This window comes from Microplitis mediator, chromosome 7 (assembly GCF_029852145.1).
Source record: "Microplitis mediator isolate UGA2020A chromosome 7, iyMicMedi2.1, whole genome shotgun sequence".
Taxonomy (NCBI): Eukaryota; Metazoa; Arthropoda; class Insecta; order Hymenoptera; family Braconidae; genus Microplitis; species Microplitis mediator.
The window spans coordinates 24522240-24545679 of NC_079975.1; the positions used below are offsets into that span (position 1 = coordinate 24522240).

At 27.9% G+C, this 23440-nt stretch overlaps 2 protein-coding genes across 6 annotated transcripts in view; both read left to right on the forward strand.

Annotated features, from left to right (window-relative positions):
- Nucleotides 1-464: 464 nt before the first annotated feature.
- On the forward strand, nt 465-15116 carry LOC130672531 (ubiquitin carboxyl-terminal hydrolase 31-like). The gene is made up of 4 exons (XM_057477199.1): nt 465-1538; nt 10894-11267; nt 11367-12783; nt 14309-15116. Exons 1-4 carry the CDS (start codon nt 672-674, stop codon nt 14441-14443), a joined length of 2793 nt encoding a protein of 930 aa, XP_057333182.1. The 5' UTR covers nt 465-671; the 3' UTR covers nt 14444-15116.
- Nucleotides 15117-18703: 3587 nt separating this feature from the next.
- Nucleotides 18704-23440, forward strand: part of LOC130671174 (protein tweety) — a 37058-nt gene continuing 32321 nt past the window's right edge. For 2 of the 5 annotated variants that reach the window (XM_057474902.1, XM_057474903.1), the window contains exon 1: nt 19590-19742. The gene's annotated coding sequence lies outside the window, so the exon portion shown is untranslated. Of the gene's footprint in view, nt 18824-19589; nt 19743-23440 lie in introns of those variants that run through there. The other 3 variants (XM_057474899.1, XM_057474901.1, XM_057474900.1) reach the window with 2 other exon arrangements.

Genomic DNA, 23440 nt, shown 5'->3' on the forward strand with positions numbered 1-23440 from the left:
TGAATTTTTTTTTTTAACAAATCAATTGCAAAAAAATAAACTAAAAATATGCACATGTAGAAAATTCAAAAAACTACAGGTGCAATTTTTTCATATATTTTTTTTTATGATTTATCGTCCAAAAAAAAATTCAAAAATAATTAGACATCTGCTAACTTCAGTATCATCTATATATATATATATATATACATTTTCATATTTAAGTATTTTTAAATTTTTATTTTACTTACGTTTCATTTGTTTCTCCCAAAATTGAATAATTTCCAATTGTCCGTTACATTATACTCTCATATATATACATATATATACATTTTCATATATTTACAATAATATATGAATTTACATTATCAACAGTTAAAATTACAGAGCCAACGACAAAGAGCGCCACAGTATAATATCTCCAACACTAAAAATTGGAGGTCGCGTGATCAAGTGAAATCGTGGAAGTGTTGTCCCATGATATTGTCTTCAGTTAGTGGCAATGGCAAATGGCTGCCGTATTCATAAGCTTATTAACTGTCCAACATAATACTGAATAATAATTACATCAATAATTACAACTATGTAACAATTAAAAATTCAAACATTCAAAAAAACAAAATTCAAATGATCATAAAGTAACGACAGTAAGTGTTTAAAAAAAAAAAAAACCAAAATTGTGTGAAGTGGAAATGAGTATTGAGAAAATAGGCTCGGTGATGAAATCAGTTTCTGAGGGCGAGTTGGGTGTGGGAGAGGTTAAATCCGAGAGTAAAAATCGTGAAACAAATTCACAATTAAAGCGAACACTGACGTTAACTAAAAATCAATTTCAAAACGCAACAAGAATGTCACGTCGACGGCTTAAATTTCGTGATACTAAAGACAGTACCAATAATATAACAAGTGCGCGGGAAAATTCACGTAATAATATTGGGATAGATCAAAATAATCATATTAAAATGAATGATATTAATTATCAAGACCGACAAATAAGTAATAAAAAAATATTTCGACGGCCTTCATGGAAAAAAATAATAAATAAAATGGTACAACATATGTCTAATGTCGGTGTACAAAATCATAAAGTATCACGACATGATGAATTTAAATCTAGTGTCAATGACATACGTGTACCACCACCTAGACCACCCCATATTCCTCCAGATCGTGTTCCTGGTGTTATTGGGTTGAGAAATCACGGCAACACGTGTTTTATGAACGCTGTATTGCAGTGTTTATCACATACAGACATACTTGCTGAATATTTTGTACTTGACAGATACAAATTTGATTTATCGAGAAGAAATAAATTGAATTCTAAAAAATATGGCACTAAGGGTGAGATAACTGAACAATTAGCGTTGTTATTAAAGGCAATATGGAGCTGTCAGTATGATCCTGAAATGAGCACAGCTTTTAAAAATGTCGTTGACAAGTATGGCAGTCAGTATCGTGGTAATTTACAACACGATGCTCAAGAATTTCTTCTTTGGTTACTAGATAAAGTCCATGAGGATCTTAATCAAGCGACGAAAAAAAAATACAGAAGTATAAAGGTGATTATTTATTTTTATTTGTTAATTATTTTATGAGATATTTAAATGTTAGTCTGTTAAAGACTTAGGTATGATTAATTTTTAAATATCTTAATTGTTTTATTGTTTTAAAGTTAAGGCGTGTAAAAATGGTCAGGATATTCCATGGCCATTGTTTTCATTAAATACACGGACTTATATTACGATAACAAATGACGTAACAGCGCAGAGGAGAATGACTGCATTTGTAGAATGAATCATTTCGACTAAACTTAAACTGTCTCGCTTGATTCAATACTACATAATATCACCATTATTTATATTCCGCCGTTATCTATTTTATCGGGTTATTGTTATTATTTCCAGTATGTCGGTAATAGAACACTTGTAAGATCGATCAAATTACCGCTTCGAATTAATTATTTGAGTTTAATGTCTTCTAAGATATTCGGAATTTGTTTTATTTAAGGGAGAGACAAATATTTGAGGGAGAGACAATTTTTTACAAAGAAAATGATGATCTTGAAGGCAGCAGACATTTAAAAATTTTTGAATTTTCGTATTTCAACAAATCAATTGCAAAAAAATAAAATAAAAATATGCACATGTAGAAAATTTTAAAAACTACTGGTGCAATTTTTTCAAATAATTTTTTTTTATATTTTATCGTCTAAAAAAAAATCCAAAAATTATTAGTCGGCTGCCTTCAGTATCGTAAAAAAATGTCTTATTTTTATATGATACTGAAGTTAGCCGACGTCTAATAATTTTTGGATTTTTTTTTAGACGATAAAATATAAAGAAAAAAAATATTTGAAAAAATTGCACTTGTAGTTTTTTTAATTCACTACATGTGCATATTTTTAATTTTTGTTTTTTTTGTAATTTATTTGTTGAAAAAAAAATTCAAAAATTATTAGACGTCGGCTAACTTCAGTATCATTATTTTTATTGGGACTTATTGCAGATAATTTTTTTTTTTATCAAAATTACATGGAATGAAATTAAAACTTAGAACTGATATATTTTTATAAGTAAATTTTAAATAAAAATATCTCTTACTTGAACGTAAAAAATTTTGTAATAAATTTTACTTTACAATGGCGCGTAAACTGGTGCCAGGTCGAATAATTACTCTATTGTTTCTAAATATTGTTGGGTTATGGGATAAAAAATACTTAATTTTAATTTCCAGTGATTTTTAAACAAAAGATAGTAAAAAATGAAAACAAAAGATATTAATTTTTATTCTTTTAATATTTCTTTTGTTTTTAATTTTTATTTATAGCAAGTTCGGATTATTGCTCATAATGTATAGGTTAGAGAGAGGTACCATTTGTAGCCACTGCTATATTTTTGTACATTTAATACTTTATTTTTCGAGTATTAGAATAAAATTTAAGTTTGAAGAATAATCTTGATAATTAATTATTATTAATTTTTTAAATAAGCTCCTTGAGTGTACCCATAGTCGCTCACTAAAAGTTGTCATGTACCATTACTCGACCAACACATGGCCCTATAGTCGCTCAAAAACAATATCAATTAAACTATGATAAGTTTATTGATTTGGACAAATAATTTATAAATTATACTACTTTATTCTTTCATAATATAAAATTTCATGAATTTTAAAAATGTATTTAATAAGATATAGTTATAACAATTCGAAAAAAATTTGACGTACCCTAAATTTAATCTAACGAATGAACGTTAAAGTAAAAAATGCCCGGCTTTGCGCGATTTTGAAAACAGTCATTTAATTTAAATTTATAATCTATTATAAAATAATTTGATACATGATATTTAAATATATTTAGATTCACAAATAAATATTTATCAATAATAATATTTTTAGTTGTAATTTTTTTTAATAAAAATTATAAAAAAACGCCTTAAACAGTTAAAGTGAGCGACTAATGGTACTGAGCGGTCATAGGGGCTTTTACCTTATTTAATATCACGGGCATTATTCGTGAATGCAAATAAGTATGAAAAAAAGCGATGAGGAAAGTCAGAAATAAATGGTGTTTAGAATAGTGATACAAGGAAAGAAATGCTCAGCAGAGTCCGAAAAAGTATTATTTATTAAAAATGTAGTGAAATATTTACCCAAGAAAATGGAGGCTCGAATTACTTGCAATAAAACTTAAAGACTGTAATTTAAATATAAAAGTGTAAAAAACTACACAGAAAAAAATGATTTATTGACACATAAAAGTTTGCATTATGAAATGAAAACAAATTTCTTGGCTCAAGAAAATTTTTTCTCGCTCCAAGAAAAATTTAGTTTTCAATTTATTTATTTATTTAGCAATAAACCCAACAGCCATAGCCACAGGGTAACTTTTACATAAAAATACAAAAAAACAAAAAATATATTTGCGGGCAGATGTGCCTCCGAATAAAACTAAACATAATTTTTAATATTGCAATATTATATAGTAAAAAAAAAATAACAAAATGAAAAAGATAATTTTTCCTTAAACATATACATAATAATATGTACCTGAAGATCGGAACGTTTTTTGCAGAACGAAAATAAAAAAACAAAATGAAATTTAAAAAATCTCCTTAAGCAGTCAAATTACATAGTTGTCATCTTCATTGCGCGAAAAACGTTTCGATCTTCAGGTACATATAATAATAGATTTAGCGCAGTGAAGTTACTATTTTGCCGTGATGCATTTGATAAGCCCATAGGATTGTCCATTATGTCAAGCAATCGTTCCCGCTCACAGAAACAGAGATCCGAAATTTAAAATGCAAAAGAATTTCTCAGGACAAGTAAAAATTATTTGCGCCAAGAAATCCTTTCTTCTGTGAAAGAAACGGAAATTAAAGAATTAAGATCACAACAAAAATACTTATCACGAGCATTATTTTAAATATATCAATAGTATAAATTAGTATCCTTGTCAATAAGTTGTAAAGTAGATCAATTCATTTAAAATTCTTTCGAACCAGTATGACTACTTGTATGTTTACTTTTTTATTCGTTGATTTGTTCCTTATAAAATAAAGACCTGGTTTTTTTAATGACCTTTAGCGCACTAAAAACAAATTTTTTTATTTGTTCACTTTGTTGCATATTTTTAATATTAATATTTAAATGCACGAGTGATTAGTTGCAATGAATTATAATGACGACCCGGAATTTTTTAAAAAAGTTGGTCAGGGTCACAATACTTTCTGTTTTTTTTTTTTTTTTTTAATTTTTATTTTGAATCCTGAATGTCCTTCCTGCATGTGTGTTTTGATAATTTTTTCTTCTTTAGTTCTTAATTAATTGATATTTAATATCTATATCCTCTCAGAGACTGGCTAATAAATACTGGATACACGGACTGCGATTTATTGAATGTAAAAGATCATCAACACCTAAAATCTGTTGCAAATTATGTTATCGACTGCTTAAAAGTGCGCGTATGAAAGAGAAAAAATGATCCTTGACTACCTCATATTGCAAATGATTATCTAATTGGCATCAGTTGGCAATTTGTTTTCTACTCAAAATTTTTTTTTATATATAATTAATATTTAATATTGGAAACGCGTTACCTATTTAGTTGCCGCGTAACGAAGGATATCTCGAGCTATTAAAAATTTGATAGATAGATTTCGTTATCAATAAGTCTATTTATAGACCAAACATCACTCGCGAGACTTGTAATCTTTTTTTTTTTACAATAATGTATAGTATTAATGTAGCAAGTGAGGAAGGGACTGGTAACCTTGGAGCGCGCGGTTTACCAGAACCAATCAACAAGTTCCTCGTGTTCACAAAACCAATGTTCTGTTATTTAATGTCGTCACATACATTTGTACTGTTATATTATTTAAATTTCGACAATTATTTCTTACCACAATTTACAATAATTACTAAAATAAATAACTCTGTGTAATTTCGTTTAAATTAATTTTACTGCACAGTAAAGAAAAATTATTTATATTTAAAAAAGTCAACAGTGTAGACATGAAAAAAATATTTTTAATTTAAATAACACATGTTAATTTTTTTTAAGACCTCATTTTTTTCTAAAAAAATTTTTAATATAAATATTTATATTATAAAATTTAAATATTTTGAAATTAAAATTCAGAGCATTTTTTTTTTTGATAAATATTTTTATGCATTCAGCATAACTTTTAAAATCGTGCTCTATCTTGTAAATAATATTTATCTTTAAATTTGTGTCGCGTAGACGTTAAAAAATTAATTATACTTTAAAAAATATATAAAATAATTGGGAATTTATTTAAAATGTCAATATGTATACTAGATAAATATAAATATGAGAAATTTGATATTCACAACATTTTGTTTGATTATAATGCGTACGATGTAGCCTTCGAGGTGAGTTGCACACACGATGCCACAAGTGTCTTGTCGGATCAATTATCTCTTGTTCATCAAACCTGATACTGTCTCGTATATCTAATTATTTTGAAATAATTATTCCGCCTTAAGTGATTCATCCTTCATATTTTAAATATTTAACTACGTTCCGTGAAATTTTAAAAACAATATACAAAAATAATGTATACTGTATTCAGAAATGTAAAATATCAATTAAATTATTTATATACTTTAGTTTTATTTTTAATTTTCGAGTCATAAAAATTAAAATCATAATTTATTTTAATTAAATGATAATATTTTTATTGTTCATAAGTCAATTAATTTTAATTTCAAGCTGATAGTTAATTTAAAAACCTGAATTTTAATTGAAAATTTGTTTTTTTCGTGTATAATTAATTTTTAAATACGAAAAATTTCATAGCAAAACTTAAATAAACTCGCAATTATCAAAAACTAATTAATTTTTTTAAAATAAAAGTAAATAGTGTATTTTTTAATTAAAATCCAATTCAATATTTTAATTAACCACGATCATATATTTTTAAATAGTCACATTGTATTTTCATCAGAAATTATGCTTTAATTTTTTAATTATGGGAACAATTCGAAATTTTTGTAAAATAAATAAGTTGGCAATTATTCTTGAAAATTAAAAAATTTTTAACAGTACGATATTTTTTCTTATCGTATTTATAATATAGGACTCTAACAAACCACTTTCTCCGATATTTTATGATTTAGCTTAAGCTGTAAGACTCGTGAAATTTTCACGGACTATGCACTCAGCATTAATTAATGCTTGCATTAGCTAGATAGTTTAGTATAAGTGTATCCTAATACAATGAACAAGATATGCTGAAAGTGTATATTGTATATAAACTATGCTAAACTTGCCAAGTATTTTATTTTTATTTATAATAATAATAATAATAACAATAGCTATCGAGCATTGTCTCGTTTAATGATAAGATACCAGACATTCATTTTTATTATTTATAATAATTTATATAATGAGGACATGTCATATTAATTATCGCTTATTTTGCTGAGCCATTTTAGATTAATAAGACATTCTTACCAAATTAATTTCAAGATAAACTAAATTATTTTTTAAATTTCCTTCCAAAAATTTTGATGCGATAAAGCGATTTTTAAAACCGCTGAGTTTTTTAAAGATCGAAAATCACTAAAATCGCTAATATACCCATAGGAAAAAACAATCGATAGTTAAAATATATAAAATCATATATGTTTGCAACAAAAAAATATATGATATATTATATTGTATATTATAAAAAATCATATAGAGATTTTGGCCGATTTAATATAAAATTATATACAGTAGTAAATACATGTATTCCATATATGTAACTTACATGTTTTTTATATTAAGCTATATATACATTTACATTTACCTTATAATATATTGTATTGATATATTTCCGTTTATATTCAAAAAATATATAATTTTTATATGAAATGAAATATATGGTAGCATATAATTTATATTATATATGGCATCATATATTTTCTTTGTTATATTTAAGCATATATTTTATTCGGTATATGTATATGTATATGGGTATATATTCGCATCAAATTAACTAATTTTGAAAATTTTAACTGCAATTTAAAGAGTATATTAAAATTTAGATCTAATTTAATTGGAGTTGGTCATACGAATAAGAAACTTTTTTTTTCCATACACAATATAAATATATGTTTTTATATATGATCAGAATATATTTTTTGTATATGATAGAAATATATATTTTTATGTATGATAAAAATGTAGTTTTCGTATATGACAAGAATATATATTTTCATATATGATAAAAATATATTTTTTTTATATGATTGATATATATATTTTATATATGCTAAACATATACGGACTCGTATATGATGAATATTATATTTTTTAATATAAAAAAAATATATCAGAAAACATAGTTAAATTGGCCACATATATTTTCTGATATTTATCATATATTTTTACATATATGTTATTTCAAATGATACTGAAGTTAGCAGATGTCTAATAATTTTTGAATTTTTTTTTAGACGATAAACCATAAAAAAAAAAATATTTGAAAAAATTGCACCCATAGTTTTTTGAATTTTCTACACGTGCATATTTTTAGTTTATTTTTTTGCAATTGATTTGTTGAAAAACAAAAATTCAAAAATTTTTAAATGTCTGCTATCTTCAGGATCATTATTTTCATACGGGATCCTCCCTAAAATGTGAAGATGATTCAAGGGCATATTATGTGACAATGAGTCAGTAACCAATTGTAATTTAATTAGATGAAGCCCACACTACCTCTGCATCACGCGGCTCTTCACATGCGTTCTAGACTCTTAAGAGAGAAAAGTCGATAATTTTGTGTTGTCATTACATTTACCGTTGCTCTATATACTCTCGACAGTACTATGTACTACAGATATATACACATGTATGTAGTTGCCAAGTAAAAAAATTCTTTTAGCATCACTACAAAAATTAACTAAATATATTAAAGCTAGACTGCAAAGTTAATTGATAGAATCATTTACATTGTGATTACGTCGGGTAATTATAGTATGACAGTAATAATTAAAAAAGAAATAAAACATTTCTATTGATATATTGCACATTATTATATATGTAATTACGTTTTAATTAAATCGCTGATTCAGATATTACGTAAGTTCAAGTTTTTTTTTTCCTTCCGTTTCCGTATCTAGTTGAACCTTGAAATTATTTCATATAATTGTAGAGTCGTAGGCTGGTGTATTGTACGCATGACAAATATTTGTCAGACGGCAACCACATCCACGATGACACGGAAGTCTATGTAAATTGTATACCGACATAATCATAAATGATCTCTGAAACAATATAGAGATTATATGCCTAGTTGATAAATTGACTAAATGTAGTACAGGTTTTGATGTATAGTTCAAACTACCACTCCGACACCAGTTATGTGCGCCAGATATAATAAATATAGACATCCCTGATATAGATTCTCTTGGATGTTAAGATAAAAAACGATAACAGCAAAAAGGGAATTTATTTTCTCGGTTTTAATTTAACCCTCGTAAAGGAAGTTTATGTTTTGTGTAACAATAAACTCTTGATGGATTTTTCCGGTTGATTTTTTTAAAGTCGAGCTATTGAATTTGTCCAAATGGTAGATTTTTAAAGGAATTTTGCCATAACTTATAATAATTGGTCAAGTAGGTTCCAAAAATACAACTCTTTAGAAAATTTGATATATGTATGTAATATAATCAGCCTCGTCGCCACGATAACGCCTCCCAGATAGCAAAATGACGTCTTGATGAGTTCTGAATGAGTTCCTATTTATGATTTGGACGTCTTAAAAACACGTTAAAGAAGTCTTTAAGAAGTTCTCAAGATGTCGAATGCGCCACCTAGCGAACTCAGTAAGACATCTTTAAAAGTTCTCAAAGAGTTCTCAAAGAGTTCTTTTTTCTGACTCTGCAAATAAGACTTCAGAATGAACTTACCATGACGTCTTAAGGAGTTCCTAATTTTGACTTCATTTTGACTTCAAAAAAGTTAAAAAAAGAATACATTTAGACGTCACAAAACTGACGTCTTATTTATGAAGTCTTCAAGAACTCTTAATTTAGAGTTCTTAAAAATGACACCTTTAAGAAGTCATTATAAGACTTCTTGAAGACTCCTTCAAAAATACGTCGTAAAGCAGTCATTCTGACTTTCATGCTGTCTGGGCTACAATTCTTATCGGATCCTAATGAAACTTTATACACTTATTCTATAGGTAATTATCTTGATCACGATTGAAGATGGGCTAAATCGGTTGATTACTTTAGAAGTTATGGTTAATTGAAATTTTCACGGTTTTTCGAAAAAATCTGTTTTTCACTATTAGTTGATAGAACTTTAAAACTAAAATTTAGGAAAAGTTTCTTAACCACGGTAAAAAATATTTTGCGGATATCCCCGAGTCGAAATTTAAATCGTAGATTGAACGTAGTAGACTTGACGTACGAAAACGTAAATAAGAGCCTTGTAGGAAAGACGCTTTTACGGCCATTTACGTCTTCAAAGGTTGAATTTACGTTTTCAACGTCTACTACGTTCAATTTAGCTATAGCATCAAAAATAACATAGTAAAATTTCAAGCGCATATCTTGAATAGTTTTTTGAGTTGAAGCCATCTGAAGAGCAGCCGCTTATCGGTTCTCGAAAATACATTTTTCAAAATTACTGCAGTTGTAACTCGACGATTCAATCAAAAATGTAATTTTGCCAGGCCAAAAGTCATAAAATTTTCACGTGAAATTTGAAATTTTTTTTGGAAACTCCTCCATTTTGCTAAATTTCAAATTTTTTCTTGGCCCGAGGGCCATGGTACAGAAAATATCTTCTAGTTTAATAAACTTTTTGGTTTTTTAAGAGGGATTTTTTTTTAGCCTTGGAAGATTGTAAATAACTCGCTGAATTTTCCATTTTTTGGTCCAAAAATTTCATCTGGTATTCATTATATATCCACAAATATATCTTTCAAACATTAAAACATTCTATGCCGTAGTTTTCTTTGAAAAAAATTTCAAAAATCATCTTTTTTTCAGACCGTCACACTAGTGGTCTTGATGTCTGATAATTTTACTGCTTTTATGAGAACTCAAAATTTTCAGAACATCTTTAGAAAAATTCACTTTCCATTCTAGCTGTCAAATTTCATTTTTTTATTTAAAAAAATTTTTTTTATCAATTAATTTATCAAAAAAAATTAATTTGAATTTATTTGTCATTTTTGTTAATTACAAAAATTTAAATTTGATAACAAAGAACGCTATTGTTAATAATTTTTTTTTCTATCTCATAAATTTATTATCAACGTAAAATAATAATATATATTTATTTTTTACCTGTAATTATATAACCCAGTAAAATTACAAAGATAAATTTCGACCCAAAAATAATAAGTATTTAAAATAAAATAAATTTTTTAAAAATTTCTATTGTTCTAGAATTCTTTTGGACGACCAGATCACGTGGTAGCCGACGAAACGTTAGCGAATCACGTAAGATGCAATCACTCATTCGTACACGAAATATTTCAGGCACAATTTCGTTCAAGTTTGACGTGTCCAAGATGTCAACGGCAATCAAATACATTTGATCCATTTCTCTGCGTATCAGTGCCAGTGCCTCAGCAACACCGTCAAATAAATCTATATGTTAATGTTTTGTATACTTCACAACAACCTCGGCAAGTGAGAATCGGGGTCAGTGTAAATCAAATGGCGAATGTTAAAGAGCTGAGGGAGATCTTAGCAAGCGATACAGGAATTGATGAAAGCCACATGCTGCTTACAGAAGTCCATGATGAAGGCTTCCATCGGTAAATTATAACTCTATCTACTTATTATCTACGGTATTTTACTTTTTTAATTTTATCTTAATGCTAATATTATCTACATTATTATTTACTATATTTCAGTACTTTTTCTGACTGCCAACCGCTATCAGTAATAACAGAGAACGATCCTCTCTACTGTATAGAGCTGCCTCAATTGAAAGAACCAACCGAGCAAGCTTATATTCTTCTTGTATGGGTTAATGTACTCGTTAAAGGAGATTTAAAGGAACGTTTTGGTAGTCCTTACACCATGCAAGTATCACGAGAAACTTGTTACGATGACTTGCAGAAGTTATTATTAAAAGAAATGCACACAACATTAACAGACGACGTTTTAACTTCAAGCCAAAGTCCTGGTTTATTTAACATCCGTGTTGCGGATCCAGCTGCAACGCCTATTCAAGACGAACATCCTTGTATTGATCCCTGTGTCGAGCATCCACTTTATACAGAGCAAATTGAACAGGCTCTGGCTCTCTGTGCCGACGACTCAGGTCCTCAGCACGTCAAATTGATATTAGAATGGGATGAAGCAACTAAAGTTAATATTATCCATGATGATACTGATCAAATAGAAGAGCATGCGAGTGTCAAACAATTAAAGACAAATGCTGAGCTCGGTGGCGCTGTTACGCTTGAAGAATGTTTCGATCTGTACACACGCGAGGAAATTCTTGGAGCTGAAGACGCTTGGCACTGCCCTTCATGCAACAAAAAACAAGAAGTTGTTAAAAAACTCGGGCTCTGGTCACTTCCGGACATCCTGGTGATTCATTTGAAACGGTTCCGCCAACAAGGAAAGCAACAGTCGACATCCAAGCTGACAATGCTCGTTGATTTTCCACTGTTTGGGTTCGATATGACACCGCATCTTGCTCATGGCGGCATACAAAATCATACGACTGTCGCTACACTAGGAAGTCTTGGTTGGTCACCCTGGAAAAAACCTAGAACACGTCAGCACCACAGTGCGCCCATAAAGTTCGACGAAAATGTATATGATCTATACGCCATTTGCAATCATCATGGGCAAGATTTACAAGGCGGACACTACACCGCATTCTGCAGAAACCCATATGACAGTCAATGGTATTGTTTTGATGACACCCGAGTTGAAAGTGTTACGGAGACAAGCTTAGTAACCAATTCGGCCTACATGCTTTTTTATCAACGGCGCAGTAACAATTCAACCGGTAATTCATCAGCTGCATCAACGAGTTCCACGGGATCTGGTCTCGATCATTGGGTCTCTCGAATGCCGCCATTTCATTTTAATAATAAAAATTCAGCAAATAATTTTTCAAATAACAAGCAAAGTAAATCACAGGAAATTCTTTGTCAGGATAAAATTGTTGAAGAAAAAAATATAAATAATTTTAATCGCGGGTGCCGTAATTACGCGACACTGCAACCTCAAAAGAGAAACGTAGCAACAGAGACTGAAACTGGGGAAACTGATCACTATTCTGATGATGAAGCTCCTTCGCGACGAGAATGGGTACTTATTTTATTTATTAATTTGTATGAAGTTAAAATATTATTTTCATGATAGCAGCATCGAAACTTTAAGTCTCAGTGTCTCTGCAATCTGTCAAAAAAAGATGATTTCAGTCCAATAACGCGATAGGGTATTACACACCTAGGGAGGAAAGGAAATTCCAACCCACATGAAAGAATAAAATTCTGTTTCTGTTTGTGGGAAAAATGGCGCATGTGCTAATTTTTATTATAAAAAAAAAAGACTTATTCTTCCCTTTAAACAGGGCGGGAATTTAAACTTTCGGCGCAGGTATGGAGAAAATGAATATCAACGAACGTGTAAATTGTGAATACGTCAGCGCGCAGAAACAAACTTGTTTCGTCCCTTGGGAAGAAACAAATAATGTTTCTACTTGCTAACTGGAGGCTTTCGCAATCTAAACTCGCATACTTTAAATTTGTTTCGTAGTATTCAGAGCATTAATTTTATTTACGTAAATGACAGTTCTGACTGTGATTAAGTTTTATAAAGAATTTGTGGGAATAATAAATAGCATTTATTAGGGTGATCCAAAAAATAACAAATTTTTTTTTTTTTTGGAAACAGGTTCAAAAGTTTCATTTGAATAAAAAATTTGGAGTCGAATTCATATTAAATTTCGAGATCTTTTTACTTTTCCGGCGAAACCATCAGACCTATTACGAAATATCAGGGGACCTTTTTTGTAGACAATTTTATTCCCTAGAAGTTATTTCGAATAAAGTTTTTTCGAATTCCGCATTGTTTTCTATTTATTTTTATTTTAATGTCATGCATAAAAAAATAGTCTTGTGATCGATTTTAAGAGCTTGACATTAAAATGAAAATAACTAGAAAACAATGCGGAATTCGAAAAAACTTTATTAGAAATAACTCCTAGGGAATAAAATTGTCTACAAAAAAGGTCCCATGATATTTTGTAATAGGTCTGATAGTTTCGCCGGAAAAGTAAAAAGATCTCAAAATTCAACATAAATTCGACTTTAACCTCAAATAACTTTTAAACAAATAGATTTATCAAAAAATGATAAGAAACTTTTTTTGTAGAGCATTCAATTACCTACAAAATATGCCTGCCATTTATTCTTACGACGCATCGTTAGCTACTTATAAAAATCAGAAGACGTAAAAAAATTTTTTCCATGTTATTCTTATGTCCAACTGAAACTTTTGAACCTTTTTCCGAGAAAAAAAAAAATTGTTTTTTGGATCACCCTAGTATTTATAGTCTTCTTAATTATAAATTGCAAATGACAATTTACGCTTACGCTAATAGTTGATGGCACCAGTGGCCTTAAGTTAAGATTTCCGACACTGAAACTTTAAGTTCCATTGCAGGTAATCATGAAAAATCTAGTAGGTAACTCAGGATGATGATTTCAGACTGCGGGTGATGTCAGCCGACTTCACCCTGGTCTGAAATCATTTTGTTTCATCCCTCGTCACATAATATTCTATTTTTAAAAAATTAATAAAACTAATTATTTATCTTTTTTAAATTTAGGCTTCGCCAAAACCAATCAGAAAGACGTCATCAATAACTCTCACGCCTAGCCAGCCAACAATTAATCACACTAATACCATAACCACTATTACAAATGATTCTGAGACTGCAGTAATACACGAATCAACATTGTAACGTACAATTTGAGCCAGATGAAACTCTGGCTACATAAAATGGATCCGCAATTTATTAAACGGTTTATTAATGTGCAGAAAAATAAACAATTCCAACGAATTTTGTATTTGCTAGTAGTTGGTAGACCAGAAAAAAAAAAAAAAACAAAGTAAATAAAATGCGAGTCATCCAAATTTTATTATTGCAAATAATAAAATATAAATTTTTAAAAAATGTAGCGGGTAAAGCGTTTCGAATATTTGTAAATAAATTATTAAATGATCTGGTATTTGACAACGCACGTCCGTGACAATAAAGAAAAATATATTAATTCATTTTGAAAGTAGTCTAAGTGAAAATAAGTATGATGTGAATTATTATTATTATCATTATTATTAATTATTATTATTATTATTATTATTACTATTATTATATTAAATATATTTGTTTATGTGAAAATTTTTGGACAACTTTGACTGTGAATAAATTATAAACGCGGTTAGTATTTGAGAACGCGATTTATAATAGTGCAGCTCGTTTGATAAGAATTAAAAAAAAGAATTAAATGCGGCGCTTTTAGAAGTTTAACATTTGTAATGTATTTATATCACCTACCATACTAGTGGCCTTACTCTATAAAATAATATTTGAAAAAAAAAAAAAAAAATTATTATTAAAAATTGATATTTTTTTTCACACTTTTTATTATGATTATTAGGCTGGGCCAAAAAAGGAACTAATTTTTTTTTCTTTAGTTACTGTGAAAATATTGTTAAAGATGATGAAAAAAAATCTGGTAAAGTTTGAGCTCTTAATATTAACACTAAGAGCTGGCGCTTCGTGATTTTTGATTTCTTATTTAAATAACGGAAAAAAAATTTTTAAGTTTAGAATTTTATATCTCGGCAATTGCTCATTGTACGGATAAGGTCGAGGCATAATTTAGTAGGGAATTGAATGCTCGACAAAAAAAGTCTCTTATTATTTTTTGATAAATCCATCTGTTCAAAAGTTATCGGAGCTGGAAGTCAAATTTATAGAAAATTTTGAGATCTTTTTACTTTTCCGGCGAAACTATCAGACTTATCACAAAATGTCATAGAATCTTTTTTGTAGAGAATTTTATTTCCTACAAATTATTCTCAGTGAATTTTTTCGAAATTCCTCATTGTTTTCTAGTTATTTTAATTTTGATGCCAAGCTCTTGAAATGGATCAAAACACTACTTTTTCAAGAGCTTGACATAAAAATGAAAATAACTAGAAAAAAATGCGAAATTTCAAAAACCTTTACTGAGAATAATTTGTAGGAAATAAAATTGGCTACAAAAAAGATTCTATTACATTTTGTGATAAGTCTGATAGTTTCGCCGGAAAAGTAAAAAGATCTCGAAATTTACTGTAAATTTGACTTCAAACTCCGATAACTTTTGAGCAGATAAATTTATCAAAAAATAATAACAGACTTTTTTTGTAGAGCATTTAATTCCCTACAAAATTATGTCTCGACCTCATCTGCACAATGAGCCATTGCCGAGATATAAAATTCTAAACTTAAAAATTTTTTTTTTCCACGTTATTTAAATAAGAAATCAAAAATCACGAAGCGCCAGCTCTTAGTATTAATATTAAGAGCTCAAACTTAACCAGAATTTTTTTTTTATCATCTTTAACAATATTTTCACGGTAACTAAAGAAAAAAAAATTAGTTCTTTTTTTTGGGCCACCCTAATAATAATTATTATTATTATTAATGTAATGTATTAAGCATTTTTTTAAGTATAATGCACCAAGTGTTTATAATGAAATTAAACAAGCCAAAATATTTTAAAAATTAATACTATATCAATAGTCTGAAATTATAATGTTATTTACACTAGATAATATAACAGTACACATTGTACTAATTTCTTCCTCTGATAAATTTTCTTCGTGATTTTAGACTTTGAGTAAATATCGAAAGAACAAAGAATGAAAAAAAAAATATATAAATTTTTAATGAATAGTAATAGTAATAAAAAACTAAATAATAATTTCAGTATATTAAATTGTTGTTTATCTAATAATTATTTTTGTTTTTTTTTTTTTTTTAATGAATATTAAATATATATATTTTTTTCTTTGTTTAATTGTACTGTTGAATAATGACATTTTTAAAGTCTCGAGTAATTTATTATTTAAAGTCAAAATTTTAGTGATATGAGATAAAAAAATAAAAGTTTATATATACATATATGTAAATATTACATATTAAAATGTCGGAAAAATAAATAAAATATTTAAGTTATTTTGAGGTAACAATTTTATTACTAGTCACGTAAAAGATAAAAATTTTTGACTAAAGTATAAATAAATATAAAATATAATACACATATATCAAATTTTTAATTATTATTAAATATATATATATATATATATATATATATATATATATATATATATATATATATATATATATATATATATATATATATATATATATATATATATATATATATATATATATATAAATGTATTTTTTTTTAAACATAATGTACGTTCGTTAACTGACTGATATAATTTTGTTAAAATAAACGATATTCCATGTATTTAAAAAATTAATTATATTTATAAATCCTGTAATAAATAATTTGAATTTTTTTTTTTAATCCTTCGTATTCATAAAACCAGATAATTTTATGATCCTGAAGTTAAATGATTCTGAAGTTACGAGTGTGAATGTGGCACGTATTAGACAAATTTAAAATAATAAATAAATAGGTAAAAATAAATATTTATAAAAAATGCACTTAGAAATTTCAAAATTTTTTAAATGCGGATTTTTGAAAAATTTTATTTTATTAATTATCTACTTTATTTAGTAATAATTTTAAATTTGTCTGTCTGCCACATTCACACTCATTCTGAAGTTAACAGATAAAAGTTTTCGGACTTTTTTTTTCAAAAAATCAATTACAAAAAAATGAAAAATAAAAATATGCACATGTAGATAAGTAAAAAAAACTACAAATGTATTTTTCAAAAATATTTATTTTTTTATAATCTATCGTTTAAAAAAAAATTCAAGAATTATTAGACGTCGGCTGACTTCAATGACCTGAAATTAAAAGGCAATTAACAATTTTCAGATTTTTTTTTTTTTTCAAAAAACCATTACAAAAAATAAAAACTACAAATATGCACATGAAGAAAATTAAAAAAACTACATGTGCAATTTTTTTATAATTTATCGTTTTAAAAAGCTTCAAAAATTATTAGACGTTGGCTGACTTCAGTATCATAATTTTCGTTTTTTTTATAAATTTTTATAATAAATAGTATAAAAATTACCAATTGGTCCAACAAATTTCAGAACAGAGCAACAATTAACAAAAAAGTTTTTTTATTCGAAAATTTTGTACCGTCCCTTATTGTCCGAAGACAAAATATCCGAATACATTTCATCTGAGAGGCAAAATATCCCCGGACTAAATACTCGATAGATAAAATATCCCCGACAAAATGTCTTATAATATAAATACTTTTAATATAAATAGTACGGTACCCTTTTATCAGAAATGTTTAATATATTTGCACATAAAATTTGAGTGTGTGATATTAAAATAGATCAACACATATCCTTGAAATCGTACTGTGCCCTTTTTCCACAGATTTTGCGTGGGTATTATTTTGGAAATAACTCAACACAAATTCTTGGAATGGTACGGTACCCGTTTATCGAAAACCATTTATTATTTTTTCACTTAAAATATATTTTTCTGAATAAGATTCTTCGACAGGATACTTTGTCTCTTGAATATTTAGTCCGGGAATATTTTGTATTCGGATATTTTATCGCTGATGTTTTATCCGCGAACTACAAGTCGTGCTACAAAAAATTTAACATCAATTTGTTCAGATTGACCCTAAGAAATAATTGATTATAAATATTTCTAATTTTCAAGTTCGAATTTTATCTTTTTACCAACAATCTGACAGAAAAATTTTCATCATCTAGTAAAAAATTTCCTCATTTACTTTTTTTTCACAAAAATTTTTTTCATTTTATCTTTACCCGGATGTTTTTTTTTAAATTTATATAAATATATATTAACAACAAACTAATATATATCCAAGTTCTCCGAAGTTTAAGACAATAAAATATAAATTTATTGACAAAAAATGTTATCAGTAAAAAAAGTTCGACAGCAGCATTTATTTATAAAACCAAAAAAAGTTCAATTTTCCTCGCGGGAAGTTGAAAATCGCGCCAACTTGGCGCATTGCCATTGGTTGAAAAAACCGCCGCCATATTATCCCCTCGAAAATACAACCGGTCAGTCGAGCTTGGAGCTCCGTTGTGTAAACATCGTGTAAAAACAGTGTCCTAGTAGTTATCAATATTTCGGACTAAAAATCTTCGGTAAGTAATTCAAAAAATCCTCAAAATATTTTAAAAATTATTCATAGCAACAAATATTTTCTCAAAATCATTTTATCCATCTACTCAAAATAAAAAGACCATCAGAACAATGACACTTTAAATAGAACGTCTTCCATTCATCTTATCCATTTTAAATTTAAATTTAAACGTCCATTTTTAAAATATTTTTCATTTAATGACTTCCGTGTCTTAGATGAGACAATTTTTCGTCTTTTTCTTCTTATATCGTAATAATACATCGGGGGATTATCCCCAGGGTAATCCGTAACAACAAGTCAGCGCCGCTCCCTCGAGGAAGACGGGACCAGGTGGCGCTCACAGTTGGCTCTTGTACTCTTATGTGTATGTCGACTCTCTGAGGGATCGATACACGGGTGTACACACGTTCATATATATTTATATACACACATACATATACATATATATATATATCTAGGATCATTTATCCATAGGATAAGAGTAGAGTAGACTGTCAAAGTGTATGTAGGTACGCGTGATATTGCGTGGTGTTGATTTTTACTCATATAAAAATATACACCCACATATATATATATAAATATATGTGCATATATTTATATACACCCACATTGTAATAAAACATTCACTGACATTGTACCCTTACTCTTGATATGACGGGTATGAAGTGCCAAGTAGTGGATATGTAGGATAGGGTGGGATTGTCAATTGTGATATATATGTATATATATATATATTTATAGGAATTTTATATCTTTAAAAGACGTAGCTCTTGTATATGTAATTTTACTCTTTGTTACTCATCTCGGCTCTCAGTGTCTACTCTGGCACTTTTACCATCGAGGCCTGTTGTGTTTATGCGGGCAACGCTGCTACTGAACAGGAAACAAATCAGACTGGATGGAAAGATATATATCATAATGTATGGTTCTATTTTAATTTACCTAGTTTTTAGTTTTTTTAATCTCGGTTGTGTTTTTTTTTTTATTTACTTTGATAGATAAACCGAATGTCGATGAACTTGGCTTACAAATTTATTTAAATCCACTCATGGCCGATGGCCAAAGTGCTATTCTCTAATGATATATTCAACAATAAAATATCAATGCTGATTTAAATTTTTGGGTTTTTTTTTGTGGATACGGAAGTCTGTATATGGAAAAAATATCCTGAAGTTAACAGACAATTTAAAATTTTTGGATTTTTTTTTCAACGAATTAATGACAAAAAAAAAAATGAAAAAATGCACATGTAGAAAATTTAATAAACTATAGGTGCAATTTTTCAAAATATTTTTTTTTTATAGTTAATTATTTTTAAAAAAATTCAAAAACTGTCAGACGTCTGCTTACCAGTATCATAAAAAAATATGATCCTGAAGTTAAGTGACAATTAAAAATTTTCGGATTTTTTTTTCAACGAATAGATGACAAAAAAAAAAAAATGAAAAAAATGCACGTGTAGAGAATTAAAAAATCTATGGGTGCAATTTTTTTAAATATTTTTTTTTTTTTTTATTATTGTTAACAGTGTATAGCATATTTATGCCTTTTACACTTCTTGCCTTTAATCGCAATCGCTACCTTTTTTCTATTCCCTCCTCTTTTTCATGCGGCTGTGGACCGACTTGTGCTTCTGTACTGCATCATTACGTGATGCCCTATACCCCACCTTTTTGCCGTGGGAGTATAGCGGCAAAGGGAAACCACAGAGAAAACCTTTTGCCAGTACAGCTGTCATTTTTCGGAGCAGGTGAAGTTCCAGTGATCGATAAAATTCCCATTTTACCGATCACTGGCTCTTCAGTCCGCGCCTAGCGCACAGAGACGTCCGATCAAGCTCAATGCATGGCTAAGCGGTCACCCAGCCAAACAGTAACCACGCTCGGTGCTGCTTAACTTTGATGATCGCCCGAGCCACACATGAACCGATCGGCTGCCTCTGCCCCCTTTGCAATTTTTTTAAATATTTTTTTTTATAAATTATCGTTTTGAAAAACAAATCAAAAAATTATTAGTCGGCTAACTTCAGTATCATAGTGTGAGGGTGAATGTAACTGACTAGTGGGAATTTTAAAAATTTTTGAATAAATATAAAGTAAAATGTAAGGAGAATAAAAATTTAAAAATGCGTATTTAGATCAATAGAAAATCTGTACGCGCATTTTTTTAAATTTCATTGTTTTGAATTTATGTCTGCTACATTCACTCGGAAAAATTAGACGGGAAAATTTTATGATACTGAAGTTAGCCGACGTCTAATAATTTTTACATTTTTTTAACGACAAATTATAAAAAAAAATTATTTTAAAAAATTGCACTTATAGTTTTTTAAATTTTCTACATGTGCATATTTTTATTGTTTTTTTTTTTTTTTTTTTGTAATTGAATTGTTGAAAAAAAATTCCTAAAGTTGCCAATTGTCTCTTAACTTCAGGATCATAAATTTTTTAAATTGTGATTTTAATTTTTATGACATTTATGACTTGGAAATTTAAATTAATGTAAAAATAAAATATATGATTGAGTTAATTTATGAAAGTACTTATATATTCTATTTCTGGCTGATTTTTGAACTTCTTAATAACTTAAAATAATTTGCTCGAATTTCAAAAAAAGTTGAGGCCATTCTCCGACAGTGCTCCCGCTTTTTTTTTAAATATTCAATGACTCAGCTGTTGTAACTGTATTAAAATTTTATTAATTAGTTAAAAAAAAATTAAAACATTAACTGAATAAAAGGTAACGTAGTTAATAGTTCGCTGAGATATACATGGAGAAAAAAATGTACGAATTTTCATTATGCTGTTGATTAAACCTGAAACAGAAATTTGAATTCAAAAAATGATTATGCTGTACGGTAATTATTATTTTGGGCCTCTTTATATTTTTTATTTTCTGCTATAATTCCTAATTTAGACAAATAATATATTCATTACAATTTATCAATAAATTTTAAGTGTACGATATTTTTTGTAGTGTAGCATATTAATTTTTTGGCAACTCAACTTCCTGTTTAAAGTTTCGTCGACAGCATAATAAAAATTCGTAGATTTCTTAAGCCCATTTTTCTCCGTGTAAATTTGAATGAAAATTACTTATTGTTGTTATCAATTAAAAGCTCAATAAATTTCGGCCTTCAAAATTAGACATTTCGAATCATAACATTGATATGATTCCACTGAAATTTATTTACCAAATTTTGTTTAACTTTAAATTTTAATAACAACTCGAAATAATTTTTTTCCAAATCTACATCTCCCCCAAATCGTAACCACGTCATCTTTTTTTCCATTCATACTTTAATTTTTTTTTAAATTAATAAAATTTTAACACAATTATGGCAGCTGAAAGTATGAATATTTAATATTTTTAAAAAGTGGGGGTTCACTGTCTGAGAATGCCCTTAAATATTTTGAAATTGGGGAGAGCCATTGTCTGAGAATGCCCTTAACAGTCAAGATTTATTCTTTACAAAGAAAAATATTTCTTTTATAAGCATCAAAATTACAAAACTTCAGTACAATAACTTTTTCATACTTACTAAAATTAATTACATTCAACTTTTATCAATAGTAATTATCAGTTCAATTTGATTTATTATTAGTACATAGTAATTTATGTTTTTTTTTTATTCAACATTTTATGCCCACAGTAATAATTATATATTTTTTTACTGTATCGAAAAAAAAGCAATTTATTTAATGGGAACAGTTGTAGTAATTTAAGGATCGATTTCAAAGCCGCCCCATAAAAATGAATGTAATACTTGAATATGATACAAACACAAAATCATCGATGCGTGACAGGAAACTATTTACATGTTTGTACCTTTCGCGTGTTACAACTTTACATGTGTATTAAATATTTGTGTAATATAGTCTACCGATCGAGGATATGTAAATTAATCATTTTTTTTACCATAAGATTGAGCGAAATTTGTTGTGATTATTTTCTCAATCACACAATAACAGAACCTTGTTCTTGCGATCAAGATTGTAACTTTAATAGTTTTTTGTTTATACACTGAATTTTATTTTTATTCTTATTGAGTAAATAAGACTTAGTTACTTAGAATAACATCCTATATAAATCAATTAGTGTATCATTAGACTTTAGTTTAATACTTCTATTTATAAATGCCGCTCGTAAGATAACGCCGCGAATTTTCAAATAAACCTCGAGGAATAATAAAGTCTTATTATATATACTCTTTGACGCTTATTATATATACATACATATATATATATATATATATATATTTACTTCAAGTGCTTTATTATTACTCCGATCCGTCTTATTTCATATTATATGTTATATATTATATATAGTAACAGTATCGCGCATTGAATATTAAATTATTTACTAGCGCAGAGAACTTTCACTTCAAAATTCGTTACAGCAAAATTTAGTGAAAACAAATTTATTTTTTAAATAATCATTAGTAATGTAGGGTTGGTTTTTTTTTGTTTTTCATTGTTCAAAGCTGTCTTCGCTGGCTTTTTCCCTGTTTTTTACCCGAGGGTAATTCGATTCTTTCTTGGCTGTGTACTGTGTGCGTGTCAGTAACAAGGGCTGAATTTTTTTTTTTTTTTTTTCAAGCTACCAAAGGACTCCCTCT

Bases quoted from the DNA above. Each gene is read 5' to 3' on its own strand.
- LOC130672531 (XM_057477199.1), top strand. From the start codon at position 672: ATGAGTATTGAGAAAATAGGCTCGGTGATGAAATCAGTTTCTGAGGGC. The intron at 1,539-10,893 runs GTGATTATTTAT...CTATTGTTCTAG, and splicing joins AAAAATACAGAAGTATAAAG to AATTCTTTTGGACGACCAGA. The intron at 11,268-11,366 runs GTAAATTATAAC...ACTATATTTCAG, and splicing joins CATGATGAAGGCTTCCATCG to TACTTTTTCTGACTGCCAAC.